The 20,908-nt window shown below is 38.4% G+C and overlaps 1 protein-coding gene across 50 annotated transcripts in view; it reads right to left on the bottom strand.

The window, feature by feature from the left end:
* Positions 1-20,908, bottom strand: part of EPB41L3 (erythrocyte membrane protein band 4.1 like 3) — a 226,184-nt gene that overhangs the window by 28,525 nt on the left and 176,751 nt on the right. For all 50 annotated transcript variants that reach the window (XM_072828827.1, XM_072828810.1, XM_072828818.1 and 47 more), the window contains 6 exons: positions 13,980-14,055; positions 11,655-11,873; positions 10,954-11,041; positions 5,964-6,116; positions 1,772-1,869; positions 734-909 (listed from right to left, as the gene is read on the bottom strand). In XM_072828827.1, coding sequence (XP_072684928.1) covers positions 734-909; positions 1,772-1,869; positions 5,964-6,116; positions 10,954-11,041; positions 11,655-11,873; positions 13,980-14,055 — 810 coding nt within the window. The remainder of the gene's footprint in view (positions 1-733; positions 910-1,771; positions 1,870-5,963; positions 6,117-10,953; positions 11,042-11,654; positions 11,874-13,979; positions 14,056-20,908) is intronic.

The raw sequence follows: 20,908 nt of genomic DNA, 5'->3' as shown, positions 1-20,908 counted from the left end.
CGAAACTGTCACATAAGACAAAAACCCACAAGAAATTATTATGTCATTCCTCAGAAATGTTATTTCAGTGATTCCCTCCTTGTTTAACTTACACATTTGTCTTAACAGTGGAGAACATTTACATGACAGTGCTTTCCCAGTCCATCTGGTGTAGTCATTAATATTAACCAGGAGGATTTAACTTGGAGCCCTCAGGTCTATAATTTGAATATCATCCTTTCTATCAGCTATCATGCACTGACTGACCAACAGTCACATTTTATCTGTAAACATTTTGTAGAAACAGATAAATTTAACTTACAGTCCTCCTTCTGAAACAAATGGACTGAAACAATACGGTAATCACTTCAGATCTGCCAGCAAGTGAACCAAATTACTTACAGAGTATGTGATAAGTGTATTTAGAATGAGAGCATCTTTCCCCCAAATCGGGGTGCTGGCTTCTGAAAGCTATGCTCTTCATTCCCAAAGTGCTATTCTTTTATGGAATTTTTTATGAATCTACCAATAACAGACATTAGACTTACAAAGGCACTGTTTTTTTGTTTTGTTTTGTTTTTTTTTTTTGAGGGAAGGGGTTAGAAACTTGTCACTCAGCCGCAGACCAACGAGTGCTTTTTGTTTCATACTATTCAAGAAGACCTATGTTTATGGAAAGTTTGTGATGGTTTCACACTATTTCTGGGGAGCCATTCATGATTATCATTACTAAGGGTTAGTGAATAATGCCTACCTCCATCCAAGCTGCGAGACATGGTATAGCGTTTGCTGGACGAGCGTTCGAAGTAGGGGGCGGGACGATCTATCAATGCACTGGCTCTTCTTGTTTGGGCTTGTGTCCTGCCACTATATCGAAACTTGGAGCCCAAGGTAAGGAATTTCTTTGGAGGTGCTTCTGGTAACAACAGTCTAAAGATATTAAGGAAAAAATATCAGAAAGACTATTAAGTCAAATATTAAGAATGCTATCTTAGCTTTTTTAGCCAAAGGTAAAATGCTTTGTGTGCTAAAGGTTTAACACATCATATGCCAAAGGAATGTGACTTTACAATTCCCATGGTACAAACTCCCAGAGTGTTGTAGAGAGGCTATAATATAAATACAATGCAGGTTGGTTTGGGCTACATGAATTTTTTTTTTAAAGATTTTATTTATTTATTCATGAGAGACACAGAGACAGGGAGAGGCAGAAACACAGGCAGAGGGAGAAGCAGGCTCCATGCAGGGAGCCTGATGTGGGACTCGATCCTGGGTCTCCAGGATCACATACTAGGCCGAAGACTGCGCTAAACCGCTGAGCCACCCAGGCTGCCCAGCGACTTGAATTTTAACATCTCACACAACTCAGAAGCCTATGGTTCTAGAAACCCAAAGAGCTTCAATAAGTGTAGGTGAAGAAGAACAGTGATAATTTGTTATTTTACAGACAAAAATCTGACAGTCTGAGTACTGTATATAAGCAAAGGAGGCCAGAGGACTTAGAAATGATTGAAATAGTAAGGTATGGACTGAATCCTTGAAGTGGACATCCTGTAAAACAATGAAAGGACACTAAAGATAATAAAGGAGAGATAGGTCAGATAAGTCTAAAACAAATTAAGGAAGATCCTTCAGTCAGAAGTTTTTAGGATTTCCTGTCAAGAAATCTTGTGACAGTGAATTTGAAGGCAAAAAAGGATATGCGTCCACATTCTTTTTCCTAACAGACTTTGGCAGTAGAAGTGATCCCAATCATTCTAATTCTTCCTTAAAGAAAATCAGCTTTACGTACCTGAAAAATGTATGATGTTCAACACATACTTTCCATAAACGCTTGGCAGCTCGATGGTTTGGCAGTTTAAAGCCAATGGTGCTTTCAAATTGTTCAAACTAAATTAAAAAAAAAAAACAAAACATAATGAAGAGTAAAGTTTGGAATTATAAATAACACGAAAGCAAGTAAATCACAAATCATGCCACCCACAAAATTTTCCTTTCCTTATGAAATCAAGCGCTATATGCAGAAGTCATGCCCTACACATTCATTAAAAAACAACCTTGTACCTATTCTTAAAATGCTGCAGGCATGGATAATCACATTATGCATGTAGTAAAGGTTTTATGGACAAGTATGGATTTCATGAAAACTAAATGCAAAAAAAGAGGATATCTGGATCCCTTCCAGAGACCAATTTGTCCCGATCTCATTTCTAAGCCTTATTTTCATGTCATCTCCGTGACATCATGACTTCAACTGGAATGTAAGGGCATGAGTAAAATGTTTATTGTCTGTACCATTCTCAGGATGATGTTTTCTCCCAGGATCTGGTCAGAAAAATGTGTGTCTCCCCTAGGTATTTGATGACATGGTATCAGATATTGCTGATTTTGTTTTGGCATTCTCATCTGGATTATTATTATTATTTTTTTCATCCGGATTATCATAGTAAACACTAACATCTATTGATATTACATGTATGATCGTAGTTTGGGAGAACACAATTTCATATCTTTCAGCATGGAGAGCTCAGATGATGATCTATTAGCCATTTGCTTTCTCAGGGTGAAACATCTGACTTACTGAGTAATATATTTTATTATTATTGTTGTTGCAAATGTTTGGGATTTTTAAAATTTTCTGAAGACAGTATGCATCAGGCCACCAGAGGGCAATCATTTTAAACAGTAAAAGTTTTCTAAAAGAGCATTAAAATAACCAGACTACTGATACCGTCAATAGAAAAAAAGTGATTTATGTAGCAAAGAACCCAGGGGAGGAGCTCTGTGTATGGCATATGAGATAGTGATACTTACTTCTACTTCTTATTGAGTGGGACTAAGCTGGGTGGCAGTGGAGGGAGAATGGGAAATACATCACAAGCTATTCCAACTATGACTGTCTTTCCCAATTTTGTACTTACTCTGGATGTTCACATGTAGTGGTACTCATAACAATTGCTATTGGCCAAGAGCCTCAGTCAATCGACGAACCCGAGTATTTTGGATCCTGACTAACCCGTGCTCCATTTATTCATCCTGCATCTAATATGTACCACATGCGACACTAAGGCCAGTTTTTTTTTTTTTTAAAGATTTATTTATTCATGAGAGACAGAGAGAGGCAGAGACACAGAAGCAGGCTCCCTGCAGGGAGCCTGATGCGGGACTCAAGTCCCAGGGATCACGACCTGAGCCAAAGGCAGATGCTCAACTACTGAGCCACCCAGGTGTCCCCAGGCCAGGGGTTTTAAAAAACAATTAGCCTCCCATCTGCTGTGAAAAGCTGGGAAGATTTTTCTTGCTGCAATCCTCCCTAGACCGAAGATGAGAGAGGCTCCTGCACTTTTTGAATATTTCTCTCTCTCTCCATGCTTTGTACCAACGTCAACCTCTTCAGAGCCTTCTGTGCCACCAATAATTTTTTCTCATTTGTTCTTCTCAAGTCTATATAACTATATATATATAGTTATAGTTATATATATGATTGCAGAAAAGGAGGGGGGATTCCAACTGTCCTTGAACCTGCTTCTGCCTGCACCACAACCCCATCTTGCTCCTAGACAAATCAAAGGAAGGAGCAGCCTTGGCCCCTTCACTCCCACCTCACTGCACCCCTGCAGGTGCTCCTACCACCTGCTGGAACTCTCCACTGTTACCTGGAATCTGTCAAGTACGACGCACTTGTCTCAGTCCTTGCCCACATGGGCTCTGTGGCATCTGGCCCTGATGCTTAGCCATGTGCTCAGAATCTCGTCCCCTTGTCATTTGTGGCTGTTCTTACTCCTTTTCTTTCTCTGGCTGCTTTTGTTCATCCTCCTCAAGAAGTGATGTTACCCAGAAATTCTGCTTTAGGGTCTCTCTTCTTCTCTAACTTGCCTTATTTTTCGGGTAATTTATTTCATGCCCACAGCACTGGATTCTACAGATACAGCTGAGGACTCCTTCAGACTTCTATTTCCTTCTATGCAAGAATCACTCCCTGCAAATATGTCTCAAAGAAATTTAATCTTTTTTTTTTTTAAATTTTCCCAGTTTTCTCCCGTTGTCTAATAATGCCATGTCCAGCAGCTTCACTTGTGCCAACGGAAGACCTCTGATTCTCCTGGACTCCGTTCTGTGTCCAACACTTACAGGAGGCTCAGTTTCTGGAACCTTGCTCACATTTGCTACTTCTGTTCTATCCCCACGGCCTCTGCCCTAGTTTAGGTATCACCGCATCTCCTTGCTGAGCTGCTGAGTTTCATTCCAAATTATTCGTCTAGTCTATCACATCCTCTTTAAAACCTCCCATGTCTCACTGTTGTTTCCTGATGCATTTCTCCAACTTTCCGATCTGGGACCTCACTACAGCATGCTGGCCCCATGTCTGTGGAATATTATCATACGTGCAATAAGTAGATCTTCACAACATAATTCAAAGTCCATGACACTATTTCTTTGCTCAACAGAAAGTTCCTTAGGGACAGGAACCAGGTCATATTTATCTAATGGTGCCTGACAATAAATAAATGCTCACTTGTAAATGATGAATCGAATCTATATTGGTTGTAAGTTTGATATGCAATTTTAAGGAAATAAAAAAATTGGGTTCAGGTATTTACATGAAAAGCTTACAGATTATTTCAGCCTTCATGGACAAGCTGGGCTTTATATTTACTTTAAACATGATTCCTTGTCTTATAGTCTGCTTTTTTTTAAGCTTTTAAGAAATTGAGGTGTAAGAGACATAGAGCATTAGTTTCAAGTGTATGACATGATTTAATGTTTATATACATTTGAAATGATCACAATAAGTCTAAGTTACATTCATCACCCCACACAGACTTACTTTCTTGTGATGATAACTTTTAAGATCTACTGTCTTAGCAACTTTCAGACATACAATACAGTATTATAACTACAGTCACCATGCTGTACATTACATCCCATATAACCTGGTTTTTAAATTACATTTTATACCAATGGAGAGGCTGATTTTGAAGACAGGAGATAATTCTGTATTGTATCAGAAAATGTTCAGAGACACAGATGAGCTGCAATCTTAGAGCTCTGACTGCCTCCATTAGATTAACCATGTGCATTAGAAACTGGATATATATAAAAAAAAGAAACTGGATATATGTATTCATCATCTGTTACACAGATAATAGGAGATATTTACCACCTATTAGGTGTCAACCACCATGGAGGATATAAGTAAATTTGCATGGTTTTGCCCAGGGAACAAGGATTAGTTAAGAATTTTGAGTTTTCTAATCAGTCTTTCTGATTAAAAGAAAAAGGAAGACATGTACTAGGCTATGAGACATTTCCATAATTTACCCTTGGTGTCTCTTGCTCTAATCTTTCTTGTACTTTGATCACATTATCTCAAAGCTATTCGTGTTACGGTGCCAGCAGATTTGGAGTACAGAAAGGGCATAAGCACATAAAACAGGGACAGACAGAAATCTATTTTTCATTCAAAAAAGGTTTGGCACCTCAGAGTTTCTTTGTTTTTGAAACGTAACATTATTCATGTATCTTGATTTTGCGTTAAAATCTGCAAAAATAAGGGCATCTGAATGGCTCGGTGGTTGAGCAGCTACCTTCAGCTCAGATGGTGATCCCAGGGCCCTGGGATCAAAGTGCCGCAGAAAGCCTGCTTTCTCTGGGCTCCCCGCAGAAAGCCTGCTTCTCCCTCTGCCTATGTCTCTGTCTCTCATGAATAAATACATAAAATCTTAAAAAAAAAAAACCCTGCAAAAATAAAAGCTATTCCATCTATGCATTGGGATAAAATCAGAACCAAACCATTAAAAAGAAGAGAGTATCTTACTTATTGCTGTTTATCAGACAAATCTACAATAAACTCTCTCAGGCATGGAGACATAACTCGCCATGTCCTATGATGTTTAGGATCTGGGACCTGGCAATTTACATTTTTGTTGGCTATCAGGTACCTTCCTTCCCAATGTATGTGCAAAAACTGGAGGGCTACTTACCTCTCCTGGCCGGATCTTAATGTAAAAGTTGTTCCGTTTGTATGAAATTTTGAGAACCTTAGGCCAGGCAAATCTGTTGATTCTCAGACGGTCACGATATATCAACAGACCACTTGCACAAACTCCTAACATAATTTCTACTCCTTCAGAATCCTGGAAAATAGCATCGAGACACAAACGGTCAGTATTTCACTTATTTCCACTCACAGCTGAGTGTGGTATTTAATACACCACAGCATTCCACGCAGGAACCCATAATGGACTGCTGATGGCTCTAATTTCAATCAGAAAAATACTGCAGTCATTGTTTTTAAATGTTGCCACTAAATAATCAACTTTTAATGAAGGTATTTATCACTATGGAGATTTGTCAGAGTAGAACTGGCTCACCTGGATGTCCTGCGACGTAAATGTGGTGCACAGAGAAGAAGGACCAGATGATGTGCTGATGACAGTGCAAATGATAGATACAGGGCTTAGTTAGGATTGTGCTCTGGGCATGGCTCTTGCCGGTTCACATATGTCATGTTAACTCTCTTAATCTTCACTATGATATTCTGAGACAGCTGCTATGACTATTCCTAGTTTACAGATGAGGAAACTTTAAAAGCATGGAGAGGTTACGTATCTACCCTGGTTGAATATGGAAAGCCTGGTTCCAGAGGCAGAGCTTTCAGGTAATCTGTATACTAACACAGAGGCCCTGTCCTTTCCAATGAGTGGTTTGGAGTATGTTCCATTAAAAAAGAGCCTCGATCTTTTTTATACACCATTTGTGTCAGAGTAAAATTTAAATATAAAATAGGTTTTTAAAGTCTGAGTGTACTTGCCCACTGTCTGTAATACACACACTGCCCAGTCATAGTTGCCTTAGACAACTGAGTCACATACATAAATGCAGACACATTTTCTATATGTAGATAGTTTTCTTCTTTAAGTGGGGAGCGTGCTCTGTTTATAACATGCTTGTTTTGCTACTCCTCAGGTCATTTCCTAGGGATGTGTGATGAGAAGTCTCAGAGGTCATTTGAGAGGTCATCCAAAGCCCAGGAGACATGTCACGTAACAGCCTATACCCCCTAAATGCCGTATTTGGGTGAAACTGGAGTAAAATGAACATATGTGGTAACCCTGAGGATAAACAAAGGACAGAAGGCAGGACTGTGTGTGAGTCTCCATCCTCATCCCCTTGTCTTACTGGATGTTGGAAGCAGGGGGCACCTAGGAGGCAAAGCTGAGGTCTTTTGTGACATTAATTGGCAGGACTGTCCCTGGCACTGAGTCACTCTGTGGTAGTGTTTGGAGGTGAGGGGCGCTGTAGAAATGGATGAATCCAGACAGGAGATTCTGACTCATTCATATTGTGGGAACTGACTTCCTAAATCTTTTCAGTGCAAGACATAAAACGAACATTTCCAGAATCAAAAATAAATATTTTGGTCCATCTCTGGGAAATCTAAGTCCACAAATACAACTTAACTGGATTAAAATGAAATATTTTACCTTGGAAATGGATCACTCCATTGGATATGAAATTGCTCTATAGAAGTAGAAATACTTGATGGCAGGATATTACAACCTAATTAAATTTGAGGAGAATTCAAAGACCAGAGACTGCCCACCATTTATCAAGAGCTTTAATCTGCAAGAGTAATTGGAAGAGCTATAGCTTGATGCTGACAAGTAGTTGGCACTATTGATCCTTTAGTACCAGCCAATCTGCTCACGGGGCTGTTCAGAGGTGACCCCCTTGCACCTTGAGCAGAAATGCAGACATGAGGGAGGACTATTTGAGTAAAAGCTCCTTGATTCACTTTCTGTTTGATAAATAGTACAGTTTGGGAAAAACAGGCCTTTGACCTACAGAAGAAAAGGACATTTTAAAACCTCTTTCAATATTATCTGTCTTAAGATCATCCATTAGTGTCTTTGAATAATGAGAAGACAGATCCTTCATGGGGAAGATCAGAAAGCCTCCTCTGACCCCTCCTCTTCTCCTGCTTGCTTCCACCACACACATCTCTGTGTCCCCATATTGCCCTGTGATTGCCAGCACACCCCAAGCAAGCGCTGTTGCAATGAACACCCACTCCTCCTCTTCAAGACTAGATGCTGCTTGAGAGCAGTTCTGTTTTATCTTTTAACTGCTTGCTCAGCACAGCATCTGCCTAGCATGCATTAAGCCATACATGCTTATTAAGAAAGAGCAAATGGAGAAAATGTCAGGAATATGTGGGGTTTTAAACTGAATAAATATTTCCACTTCATTAATCTACAGCATCAACAACAAAATACTTTGGGTATTAAGTCTTCTGCCAGAGTCCACAGTCCTGCCGTTAGCTTGATAAATCTTTTATACTGAAAGCTGTAACAGCGGTCTGTCTTGGGGACATGTGTGTTTCCTATCAATAAACACACTTAATGCTCCCTTTAGTGGGGAGCACTGGAGGAAGATCTGGATAGTCTCAGTCTATCATAATTAAAATAAACGAGTGTACTATTCCCTTTAATTTAAAAATCACTGTTCAGACTTCACCTTCCTTCATTTATCACTTGGTCCATGGGATATCCGGTAGGGATTTAAATATACATTTCAGAATCTTACATGAAATAAATGACTCTGATAGTGCCTACTCAGGTTGACATTAAATGACAAACAAGCAGAGACAATCTCCCTAAGGAAAAAAAAAAACCATTTAGGATAGGTTTTCTAAAACAAGGGACCTTCCTCTAATAATATGTTATTTATTCTTTATACAGAGCCATGGAGTCCAAGATCACAATTCAGAATTTCTAAATAGGCCCCACAGCTCAAGTTAGGGCCTTTGATACCACCGACAGAAGAGAATCATCTCACAACCGGAAATTCGCTCTAATCTAATTCAGTAAATTTCCTTCTTGAAATGATGGAGTATGGCTGCATGAGAAAATGGGAGTCCACACCGAACATTTGTTATACTTAATATTCAGATGAAATCCTATAATAGGCTGCATTTGCGCTTCCTTAATTCCTTGTTTTTAATTGGCATGATTTCAAATGATATTAGTGAATGAAAAACCAGTGATCTATTTTAATTTAGTAGCTACAGCAATGTTAAGTGATTTTATTTGTACTGATAGGAACACTGATAAATCCTCAGTTGCACTTCCCAAATGTATGCCCTCATCCTTTATTTATTTATTTTTCCTGGATGGTAAGTGAATCATTGTGTGTAATATAACTCAAAAATAGCTTTCAATTTCCTCAAATTTACAGGCTACCTTCATTTCCTTCTTGTTTTTTTATCTGTTAGCCACCCAGGGAAAGACTCTAAGAAAAAAACAATCTTAGTGTGTGCCTTTGTCTTCTTTTTCAAATCCTTATCCTACATTATACAGCATAAAATACAAAACACTTTCTTATCTGAGTGAAAAATAAGTGAAAAAATATGATATCGAACTGGCAAGTAAATAGAGCTACACCTGCTATTGTAATTACACACAAATGTCAAAGAGCTTGGCATTCAGTGTACCAGAGCATCCCTAGGATGCCCCAGCCAAGTCCCTGAGATTTTGCTAGTGTACAGGCCTTCAGGCTTTGGAAGTGCTCATCCTGTGTGATGTACAAAATGATTCACATACCAGTCAAACCTGTATTTGTTTGATGGCCACCATTTTCTTGCCTAACCAAGTGTGGATCAGTCTGGTCCTCAAAAGCCAACCAGGGAGTGGCCCCACGTACAGCGTCAACTGAGTCTATAGACCACAGATTTCCCTCTGATGTGTCCTCTGGGTTATCAAGTTATTTGCTGGCACAGAGCCAGTTGAAGCTCTCTTCATCTCCTGGCTCCAACCTTGACTATTTAAGATACTTGCATGCCTCGGAGCTGGTTAACTGCGTGTTTCTTTGGGTCCCAAAACATGAAATTGGTGACTTATGCAGTCTATCAGTAGTAAAGGCACATTTCTATATAGAAGTGATAATCTCTCGACAGCTAAAATCAGAGGAACAACCCTTAAACTTCCAACATTGACCTTTTTCATGTTACGGAAGTCCCAGAATCCATCTGTAAGATACCAACAAACTTCAAAGGCTTTGGATGGAAGTTTTCATAAAGCTTGCATATGCTTCTATAGTACTTTTATTCACAGCTGCTCAAATAACAGACTAACAGCTCATTCACTCTCTCACTGAGGAAAAATACAGAGATTTTGGGAAAAGTGTGACCTGGAGTCAAATGTTTTATGCATCCTGACCACCTCAATCCTCCAACAGTTCAATTCCAACTTCCTCTTGGAAAGACTGCAGCCAAGGTACAGCTTTAACATTTCACCAATCAACTAGGCAATCATTAGCTTTGGGGGTTAATTTTAGTTCAACTTCAAAATTACAATCTTATTTCAAAGTGCTGATTATTTGTCAGAGAATCTAAGCTCTAGAGAGAGTTATTAAAATCTAACATGAATTTCAGAGTGCCTGGTAAGCACCCAGAACAGAGGCATCAACGGTCCTTGGCACATAAGAGATGTGACAATTGGGTCTTGGACAACTGGCCAAAGTCGGACAGGTAGACAGAAGGGAGGACAGCCCAAACAAAGACAGGCATATTCAGAGAAAAGGCAGAGACAGGATTTGGCAGAAGCAAAGGGCACATGTTAGCACAAAGGAAGATAAAACTGTGACAGGGAAGGGGGCTGAGTTAGGAGCTTATTGTACGAAAACAAATTTCTAACTGAATCAACGGGCAATCTGAGGTTTTGCCTAGTCTGGGCTTTCAGTAGCTGAGGCCAGGAGCAAGGGGACTTTGAGACATGCAGACCAAACCCTTCGCTAAAATATCAGAGTGGTGAATTTGCTTTGCCACTGAGTAGGCCTTAAAAGCAAACACAGATCTGAATCCCCAAAGTTTGGGTTTACAATAACTAAAGTAAAAATCACTCGCTAATAGAAATAACAACATTGGATTAAATAAAATTAAATAGGAAGTTTGGGGTTTAAAAAAATGCATACCTTGGCATGATGTAAATCAACCCCATACATGGACAGTTTTTTGGCATTTTCCAAGAAATGCATCTCTGCTTCTGCTGGCGTCATTCCTCTGATAAGATAAAAAAAAAAAAAGTGTGTTACAATGCTGCTTTTCCTTCCCCTGGCAGGGCTGTAATATTTCCCACTTAGCCCCTTGCTACCTCATAAGCAAGCCCCAAAGAGGCACCAGCAGATTTGTGCTCTGATAGGGGTAGGGGAGGATAACAAGAAAAATGGTTTTTAAAGAACATCGGAGTGGGGCCCCTGAGTGGGGTGCCTGGGTGGCTCAGTTGAGCATCTGGCTCTGGATTTCGGCTCAGGTCATGGTCTCAGGGTCCTGAGACTGAGCTCTGAGTCAGGCTCCACACTGAGCATGGAGCCTGCTTAAGATTCTGTGTGTGTGTGTGTGTGTGTGTGTGTGTGTCTCTCTCTCTCCTCCTCTGCCCCTCCCCGTCCTCCCACGTTGAGCTATTTCTCTCTCAAAAACAACAGCAACAACTACCAAAAGAACACCTGAGTGAGAGTGTAACTATCCCAGAACTGTACCAAGTACAGAACCTCACTCTGCTACAGTCTTGGCCTTAATGCCACTGAAATCCATCCTGGGAAAAGCAGGTAGTACAAGTGACGCTCACCCATTAGGTACAAGTAAAACAGATGTTTTCAGGGTTTCCGCCACTCACCTGTGGCTCTTGTGCAGCTCAATCACTTTATCTTCCAGTTCTTTTGTGTGGTTTGGTGCAAAGCGGAACTCACTAATGTAATCATTCCCACATTCATCTGGATCATAGTCTCCAAGTTCGGACTGGACAGTGTAGGAGCCCAACAGGGCCAGGGTGACAAAGGAGCAGGGCAGCCTTCCAGACACGATGTCATCTCGCAGTTGTAGGCAGAGGTAGTACCTTCGGGGAGCCAAAAGACAAAGCCAAAAGCCAGCATTAGGACATGTGAAAAACAGGCCACTTGGTACAAATTGTGCTGTAAACAATTTCTTCCTGCCGCATAATATCACCAGGACAAATCTTCTAGCATCTATATTTTGCTTTAGATGTAAGGAGAAAATACATGGCTATAAAATTTAACGGCATCTAGAGGCAAATCAATGTTCCAAATAAAACAAGATTTTATTAATAGAGCACAGAGTAAAAGATATCTCAAGACATATTTCTTTAACATCTTTTAAAATAACTAACATTTAAACTCAAATCATTGATTACCCCAACACACTCCCTAAAATCTCTGGTTGGGGAGATTATAATACAAAAATGGTGCTGCTAAGTGCAATTATTAGGTCTCTACCAGCCTTAAGGAAGTGTCATTTTGATGTCTCAGTTAAAGGTCCTGCCATATGACCACAACAGATTGCAGGTAACTCAACAATTGCACATCATAAACTGCTCTCAAGTTCCTGCATTCCTGATGCAGTGGTCTCTTTATGATAACAACTGTTCCCATTTCAAATCGTCGTCGTCGTCGTCTTCTTTTTTTTTTTTTTTTTAGAGAATTTCCTAGAATCCAATTGATATGAAGACTAACTGAAGAATTACTACTTTAAAATCTGAGAACCTCATCACAAGTAAACAGCTTTATACTCAAGGAATAGAAAACATTTTCTTATAATATGGTCAAAATATCACACAGATATTTCCATCCACTGATAGCTGACTTATCTTCTCTGCTTTTTGCTTTTTAAGATTTACGATATAATACTAACTGCAGAAGACTCCAAGGTAAGTGTTAACATTGATGACTTTTAATAAAACCCTTCATGGCCCAAGCACGCAGGTATAATAATAAAATACACTTGCACCTTTCATATAAGAAATAAATTGTTAATCTGTTGAAGATGAAGACAACGATTAAAGTCTTAAGGTCCCCACTAAATGTGATTTTAAGCTGATGACGTAAGTAAACTCCACATAATACAGATACAAAAGTTTCTACGCATTCCACAGGCTCTATAATTATTGCACAAATAGAAAGGAACCATGCACTAACATTTCAAATCCAGGTATATTTGGCTCTATCACTAATAAAGTAGCCACAATTAAGAGGTTCTTTAATATTATTAAAAAGCATCTTTAAAAAAGAAATCATCAATTTCCCTTGATTTAATACAAATATAAAATAAATCTTTTGTAACTATTTTTTACTCTTCTCCTAATATGTCTGGTGAATTTATTTTTACTCATAGCCAGTGACTGGAGTTTTTTTGAGTAATTCCTCTTTTCTGAAAAGCCCTCCAAGAAGCATGTGAGGCTTACACAGAAAATTCAGCACACACTGCACAATGTCACTCTGATTGGCTGTAAACTTACTACCAAACAGGGTGAGAAAGTCAGCTGGAAGGTTCCAAAGCAGGATTTGGAGTAGCCTAGAGGAACACATGGCAAACCCAGGATAGCCTCATAAAGGGATCTCCTCTCACACCCAAAGCTCAGTCACGGCACCAGAATATTTTTACATTAGTTTCCTTTCTTAAAATGTCTTCCTTTCCCAACACGAATGAATCATTTTCGCTGTACAGACAGCATAGAGAAAGTAAACTCTGAAATGTATACATGTTTATGTGTATCTGTGTGCACTTGTGTACGATTTTTTTTTTTAATAGCTGTCGTGTATCAGATTGGTCATATAAAAGGCACAAGCATCCAAAGACACATTTTTACTCTGAGTTTTAGAGCAGGAGCACTAGGAATTGCTATATCATTTAAGGCTGAATCCCATCCAATTTGACTGAGGTGGGTGGATGACAGCATCTCAATTCCGCATGTTTTCCCGCGAGGGTCAGGCAGACGGAAGTATCAGCTTAGCACCATAGATTCAACTGTGAACAGATAGGATTTGGCAAATCATCTCATCAGATGTTTGCTCTCACTCAGTTGCCTTTGGTTTGCCATTTCTAGCATGGATGACTGAAAGGTTACCAGATGTAAGCATGCTCTTCCTCAGAGAATAAAGAGAAGCTCCTGCTATGCCTGCCTTTTTCACAGTCAACTTTCAAATACCTGGTGATGTCTTCAGATAGCTGGGCAGGGTCTGGTGGGTAAAATTTCACATTAAATGAAAAGTGCCAAGCACCACCTGCATAGATAAGAGAAAAATTAGAATGAAACCTCAGAAAAATACCTTTATACTTATTATTCTGATAGAGCTACCATAATTCCAAGTACTAGCACCAGGCAACATTTGCTCCTCGGTGGAAAACAGCAAAGTCTCAAGTGAAATGAAATCCAGATACATCTGAAAACTTCATCTAGTTTTTAATCTTTTCCCCAAATCCGTTACTGGTGCTTCTAACTAGCTTGGAAATTGACTAAACTTCCTCTCTTTTGGACAAAGGTAAGCCTTTCCAAGAGGGAAAAAAGTGTAAATGATATGGATAATCCTCAATCAGACAAGTCTGGAATTGACTGGATCTACTGCTATGAAATTCTGGATAGTTCACATACCAACAGTAGAGATATAATCCCATTTCCTTCGTCCTTTCTCCTTTGTTATTACAGGTCAAATCCCATTATAATACATGTCAAGGAAATTTTCAAGATATTTTTATTTTATGGAAGGGTTTCTCGTAGTGACTATTTAAGTGAGCTACTCTCTAGGCTGAAAATTCTTTTCTTACTTGGAAAAATTTCTGATTCAAGACACGCTCGAATATATTAACCGTGCTTTACAAAATTCTACATCTCCTTGTGAGCCCACGACTTGGATGAGTGCTAGTTACACATTGCCATTCTTTATGCTATGGCATCTCCTTATGGCCTCCTCTTCAGCAATGAAAAGAATCATCCAGATGGCAGCTTATAGTCACCTACTCTCTGCACTGTCCATGCTTACACCTGAAACATTGTAGAGCCTTCCTAAGCTCTCCATTTTATCCATACTGTCTCTACTTGTGTATAGTTTATCATTATAAACATGGAAAAACATTTTCTTCTCTTCTCCATTTACTCTCTCTCTCTTTACGTGATCACCCCTTTAACTCATATTCACTTCATCCTTTCCTTCTGGCCTTTTAATGCAGTAACTTATAAAAGTCTGGGTGTTCCTTCACTGGACATTTGTTCTCTTCATGCAATAACCACAAAATGCCACAGCGTAGACCCTACTTGTATTCTGAATGCACTACTGAAAAATACCTCCCAGTTTCCTTGGCTTCTATACTGGAAGCCTTTTATCCACACCCCAAGCTGTAGCCACTTCCTTTCACTGATTCTGCGACCTCACAGTCCAGCCCCTTTGCTTCAAACGTCCCTCTCAGGTACCCAAACACACCCGCCTCCCCCATTAAATGACTTCTGGAAACTCCATTTTCTCCACCAGTCCTTTGCAAACATTCAGAAGAAAGGGGTAGTATTTTAAGTGCCAGCTTCTTTCTTTGGGTTATTCTCTCGAGTATGAGGCAAATACTTAGCTGCATAGATTACCTATATTTCTGTCATAAACGGTACAGGTGCATTTATTAGTTCTAATTTATTCTCAACACTACCATTTATAATATACTTAAAATTCCACATGGTAGGATCACCACCTGAAGTGCCTTATAGGGAACTGGCATAAAGCCAAGTATCACTGGTTGCTTAATATCCTTTTTATTTTTTAAAATTTTTAAAAAGATTTTATTTACTTATTCATGAGAGACACAGAAAGAGAGAGAGAGAGAGAGAGAGAGAGAGAGGCAGAGGGAGAAGCAGGCTCCATGCAGGGAGCCCAATGTGGGACTCAATCCTGGGACTCCAGGATCACGCCCTGGGCCGAAGGCAGGCCCTAAACCACTGTACCACCCAGGCGTCCCTTGATATCCTTTTTAAATCACTCTGAGGGGATCCCTGGGTGGCGCAGCGGTTTGGCGCCTGCCTTTGGCCCAGGGCGTGATCCTGGAGACCGGGGATCGAGTCCCACATCAGGCTCCCGGTGCATGGAGCCTGCTTCTCCCTCTGCCTGTGTCTCTGCCTCTCTCTCTCTCTCTCTCTCTGTGACTATCATAAATAAATAAATAAATTTAAAAAAATCACTCTGAAAATATTACTGAAACATGCGCTGTAAGAATTATAAGCTATCTCTCAATCCAATATATTTCTAGTGATTATTTTTCCAAATCCTCGTTATTCAAAAAATGGTCGGATTTGGTTTTACTTTCCTATTCACTTTTTGCTAAAATGGATCCCTTTACTGCTTGCCAATGGTGAGGTTCATGAATGAGAGCTGGCTTTCCCTCAAGCAACTGGAATGAAAACTAACAGATTAGTCATGGGAAATGGATTTATTGCTCTTTTATCATTTTTTATCCATTTCAAACTATGCCTTGAACACAGTAAGTAGTTTATCAATGTAATTAAACAATCTCATAATAAATTCAAGATAAACTTAGACATAATAAAAGTATAAGAAAGAGGGGCACCTGAGTAGCTCAGTTAAATGTCAGACTTTTTGTTTTGGCTCAGGTCATGATCACCTGATTAAGGGACTGAGCCCTACGTGGGGCTCTGTGCTCAGGGTGGAGTCTGCTTCAGATTCTTTCTCCCTCCCCCTCTGCTCCTCCACTCATTTGCCCGTGCATACTCTGTCTCAAAAAAAAAAAATTTAAAGAAAGGTATTTCAAAGCAAAAATCCTCATGGCAGGAAAATGAATTTCAATCTATAGATAACTTAAGGAAGTATCTGAGGTGCTTGCTAAAAATGTCAATTCCTAGGCTCCATCCAGAGATTTTTATTCCAGAGATTTGGAAAATGGCCCTAGGAATCTGTGTTTTTAATAAGCCCCCGTGTGGTTTGAGTACAGGTAGGGTTGGGGACCATATATTGAAAATTTCTAATGCCAAAAAATCCACTTTAATGAGGTTGTAATTCAAATAAGGACAAGGTTTTGTGGGGTATTATTTTTAAAGAGTGGGAAGTTTAAGAAAACTTGCCCCAATCAAGGAAAAAACAAAAAACCAGTTAAATGAGGCATAAGATTCGAAATTAACAAGAAGCAGATTAAAGCTCAAATATATATCCCCATAAAGCATCTGATAGAAACAAACTGAGTGGGAAGCCATGATTATGTAACGAATGGTCTTGCAAGCCTGAACCTGCTCAGATGATGATCATGGTTAAACACAGGAAATGAAACCACTTGAACGCATTAAAATGATATTCCTATCCTATAACGCTGATATAGAATTTCATTAAAATTTTTTAAAAAATTTATTTACAATTTGCCAGTATATAGTAGAACACCCAGTGCCCATTCCATCACGTGCCCTCCTTAATGCCCATCTCCCAGTTACCTCATGCCCCCACCCATCTCCTCTTCCGCAACCCTTTGTTTCCCAGAGTTAGGAGTCTCTCATGGTTTCTCTCCCTCTCTTTTTCCCCACTCGGTTACCCTTGATATGGAATTTCAAATCACAAATTCATGATGGAAAACTATGAAACCGAAGAAAGTTCATTTTTATAAAAAATTCTAATTTTAGTATTATATGGCTGCCAAATCTTAAAAATTTTGAGAATGCTGCATTCACAACATAAAATTACTATAAATTAATTAATATATATACTATACAGATCATATACTCTATATCATGAAATCATTATATCATAAATATAGTATATTTATATCACAAAATACAGCAACTTAGATATTTAAGCATCTGGGTCTCCACAAAAATAGCTAGAATTTTATTTTTTTCATAAGAACAAACTCTTCAGTTTCAGAATTTTCTATTTCTCGTCAACTTGTAACTTAAAAGCTTTATCAGGTTGACTGCCATTTTCTTGAAGATCTCATTCTAGGAACATACTATGTACCTATAGCAAGAAAAGAATGGAAACATCCTTTAATCCTTGATATATACACATATATGAGTGTATATATATACATATATATATTAATCGAACTATAGTTGACACTCAATGTTAGTTTCAGACATACAATATAGTGATTTGACAACTCCAGACATCTGACAACTCATAGACATGCTATGTTCACAGGTGCAGCTATCATCTGTCACTATTCAACATTATTATAATACCATTGACTATGTCCCTTTTATGTGGTTGGTATCTTTCATCTCTGTAGCTTATTCATTCTATAACTGGAAGTCTTGTATCTCCCACTCCCCTTCACCCATCTCTGCCCACCCGTCTCCCCATCCCTGGCAGCCAGAGCTTGTTCTCTGTATTTGTGGATCTGTTTTTACTTTTTTTGTTTTTCAGACTCCACACACATGTGAAATCATATAATATTTGTCTTTCTCTGACTTATATACTTAGCATAGTACACTCTAGGTCCATCCATGCTATAGCAAAGAGCAAGATCTCATTCTTTTTTATGGCTGAGTAATATTCCATTATGTATAATCACATATATATGAGTTATTTCCATATCTTGATTATTGCAAATAATGCTACGAAGAACACAGGGGAGTGTACATCTTTTTTAATTAGTATTTTGGTTTTCTTTGGGTAAATACCCAGTCGTGGAATTACTGGAAAATATGGTATTTCTATTTTTAATTTTTTGAGGACTCTCTATACTGTTTTCCAAGTGGGTACACCAACTTACATTCCCACCAACAGTGCACAAGGGTTCTTTTTCTCCACATCCTCACCAACCCTTGTTTGTTGGTGAGGGAGGGCAGAAGGGAGAAGGAGAGAGAGAATCTTAAGCAGGCTCCATGTCTAGTGCAGAGTCCAATACACGGCTCTATCTCACGACTCTGAGATTGTGACCTGAGCTGAAATCAAGAGTTGGACACTTAACAGACTGAGCCACCAGGCGCTCCTGTTGTCTTTTTGATATTAGCTTTTCTGTCAGGGTTAAGGCGTTATCTTATTGTGGTTTTGATCTGCATTTCCCTGTTATTTATATTTAGGGAAAGGAGGTAATGGTACAATAATTCCATTGGATATGATAATAGTTCTCTGCCTTGATAGAATGTAAATTTTGTGGAAAGGGCATTTTGGTGCACGGGAAATGATAAGGAATACAGATAAAAATATCCAGTTCAATTAAACAATTTCAATTGTCCTTGTTTCCTCCTTTATCTGCAGGATTGTCACTTAGTTTTCTTTACAATGCAGTCACAAATAGTGCCTAATCCGCATGATGAAAATATCCTTTAAATCTTATGTTCTGATTGTCCTCTTTCTTCTCTTAGAAAGGAAGTTAGGAGGGATGCCTAGGTGGCTCAGTTGGTTAAGCATCCAACTCTTGGTTTGGCTCTGGTCATGATCTCAGGGTCATGAGATCAAGCTTGCAGAAGGTACAAGATAGGATAAATGGGAAGTTAAGGGGCGGGGGGGAGGATTCCATCAACAGCAGATAAGAAAATAGACATTTATATAGCTCTTCTTCTGCCAATATTGTGACTTATCCTGAATATTTAATATATTTTCAAAGGGCTTTGCAATTATAAATCACCCAAATAGGAAACGGAATTTCATTATTTAGATGAATATAGAGGACTTTATGCACACGTTAGGATATATATTCAACACATCTGTTTTTAGTAACTCCACAGAAGAATTCTTAGAACACAGTCATCATCTTACACTTTTTATTAGGACTCTTGGAACAAAAAGGAGGAGTGTTTTCACAACTGGAGCTGTCCCTAGTTTCAATTCCAATTTATTTCTATCAAATTTGATTATCAAATTTCTCTCAAAAATATGGTAAAGATGTTTAGTTGTATATATCATCAGCCTCTGTAAAGATCTAAAAGTTAAGATATTATCTTGTATCAAACCATTTCAAACAGCTCACTACTACACTTTTTATTAGTACTTGATGTGTTTCAATTATCTGAGCACATTCAAAGGCACTGGAAATACTTGCTTTTTTTGAACAGGAAGTTATTGAAAACTTCCATGGGCATGGCATTCTTATTAATGAACTGCTCTTAAATTCATTCTTCAGCTAAAATCAGTTGTTTGAAAAAATTTATCGATTTTCTTGACAAAAAATAAATTACTTAAAAAAATTAACTAGTATTTATAAAGATTATTTATGTCTATAGTAAAAGAGCTATAGAAAAAGGTTAAAAAGAAAAAGAATTCCTTTCTCAACCCCTTATACTGTGATGCCACTTCTGAAAGTATTTACTATTGACAGCTTTTGTGCTCTTCCAAAATTTATTTCATATATACATATGGAATATGTGTAGAATATATATGGAATACACACGCACACACATGCACGTATATGTACATGCATAACTTCTTTGAAACAAAAAAGACTTGTCTCACTAATGAGAACTAAGACACATTCTACCTCATTCTATTAAGAGTTGCTTAGTATTTCAAAGTATGGTTATTCCATGATTGATTTAGTTAGTTCTTTATAAATGGATATCTTCATTGTTCCTAGTTTTCTGCTGTTGCAAATAGTATTAAAACAGACTCTATACATGTACATATTTGTACATTTTCTTCTCTTACACATATGCTGGATCAATTTGTATAAGTAAAATTAGGGGTTAAGGAATAAGACATTTTAAATTTTAATAAATGCTGACAGAGTACTCTCTTCAGAGATTGTACCAATTTATACTTGTACCAGTTGTGTACATAGTTGCCAGTACAGTGCATTAGTAAACTTTTAAATCTCTGTTAACCTAAATAAGTGAAAAATGATGTCATTTTTAATTTGCATTTAATTTTTAGTGAGATTTAGCAACTTGTCTCGTACTTACTAGCTACCTGTATTTCAGTTTTGTGGGTTGCTCTTGTAATTGTTAGGAAACATGGATTTCTTAACTTGCATTAGGGACCAAGGAAAGAGGTTGTTACCAATGGTAAACTTCAGTCTGGTGTTATTCCATTTCTAAACCATTTAATAACTATTATCTTTAGCTTAACTTTTATACTTTTGTGACAGGCTTAATTTAACATTAATAATTAAGTTTGGAACTTTCAAATGGTTAATTTAATGGGTCCAATGCCAATTGGA

Source organism: Canis lupus, chromosome 6 (assembly GCF_048164855.1).
Source record: "Canis lupus baileyi chromosome 6, mCanLup2.hap1, whole genome shotgun sequence".
In the NCBI taxonomy this organism is placed as follows: domain Eukaryota; kingdom Metazoa; phylum Chordata; class Mammalia; order Carnivora; family Canidae; genus Canis; species Canis lupus.
This window is presented reverse-complemented; position numbering and strand designations above follow the sequence as displayed.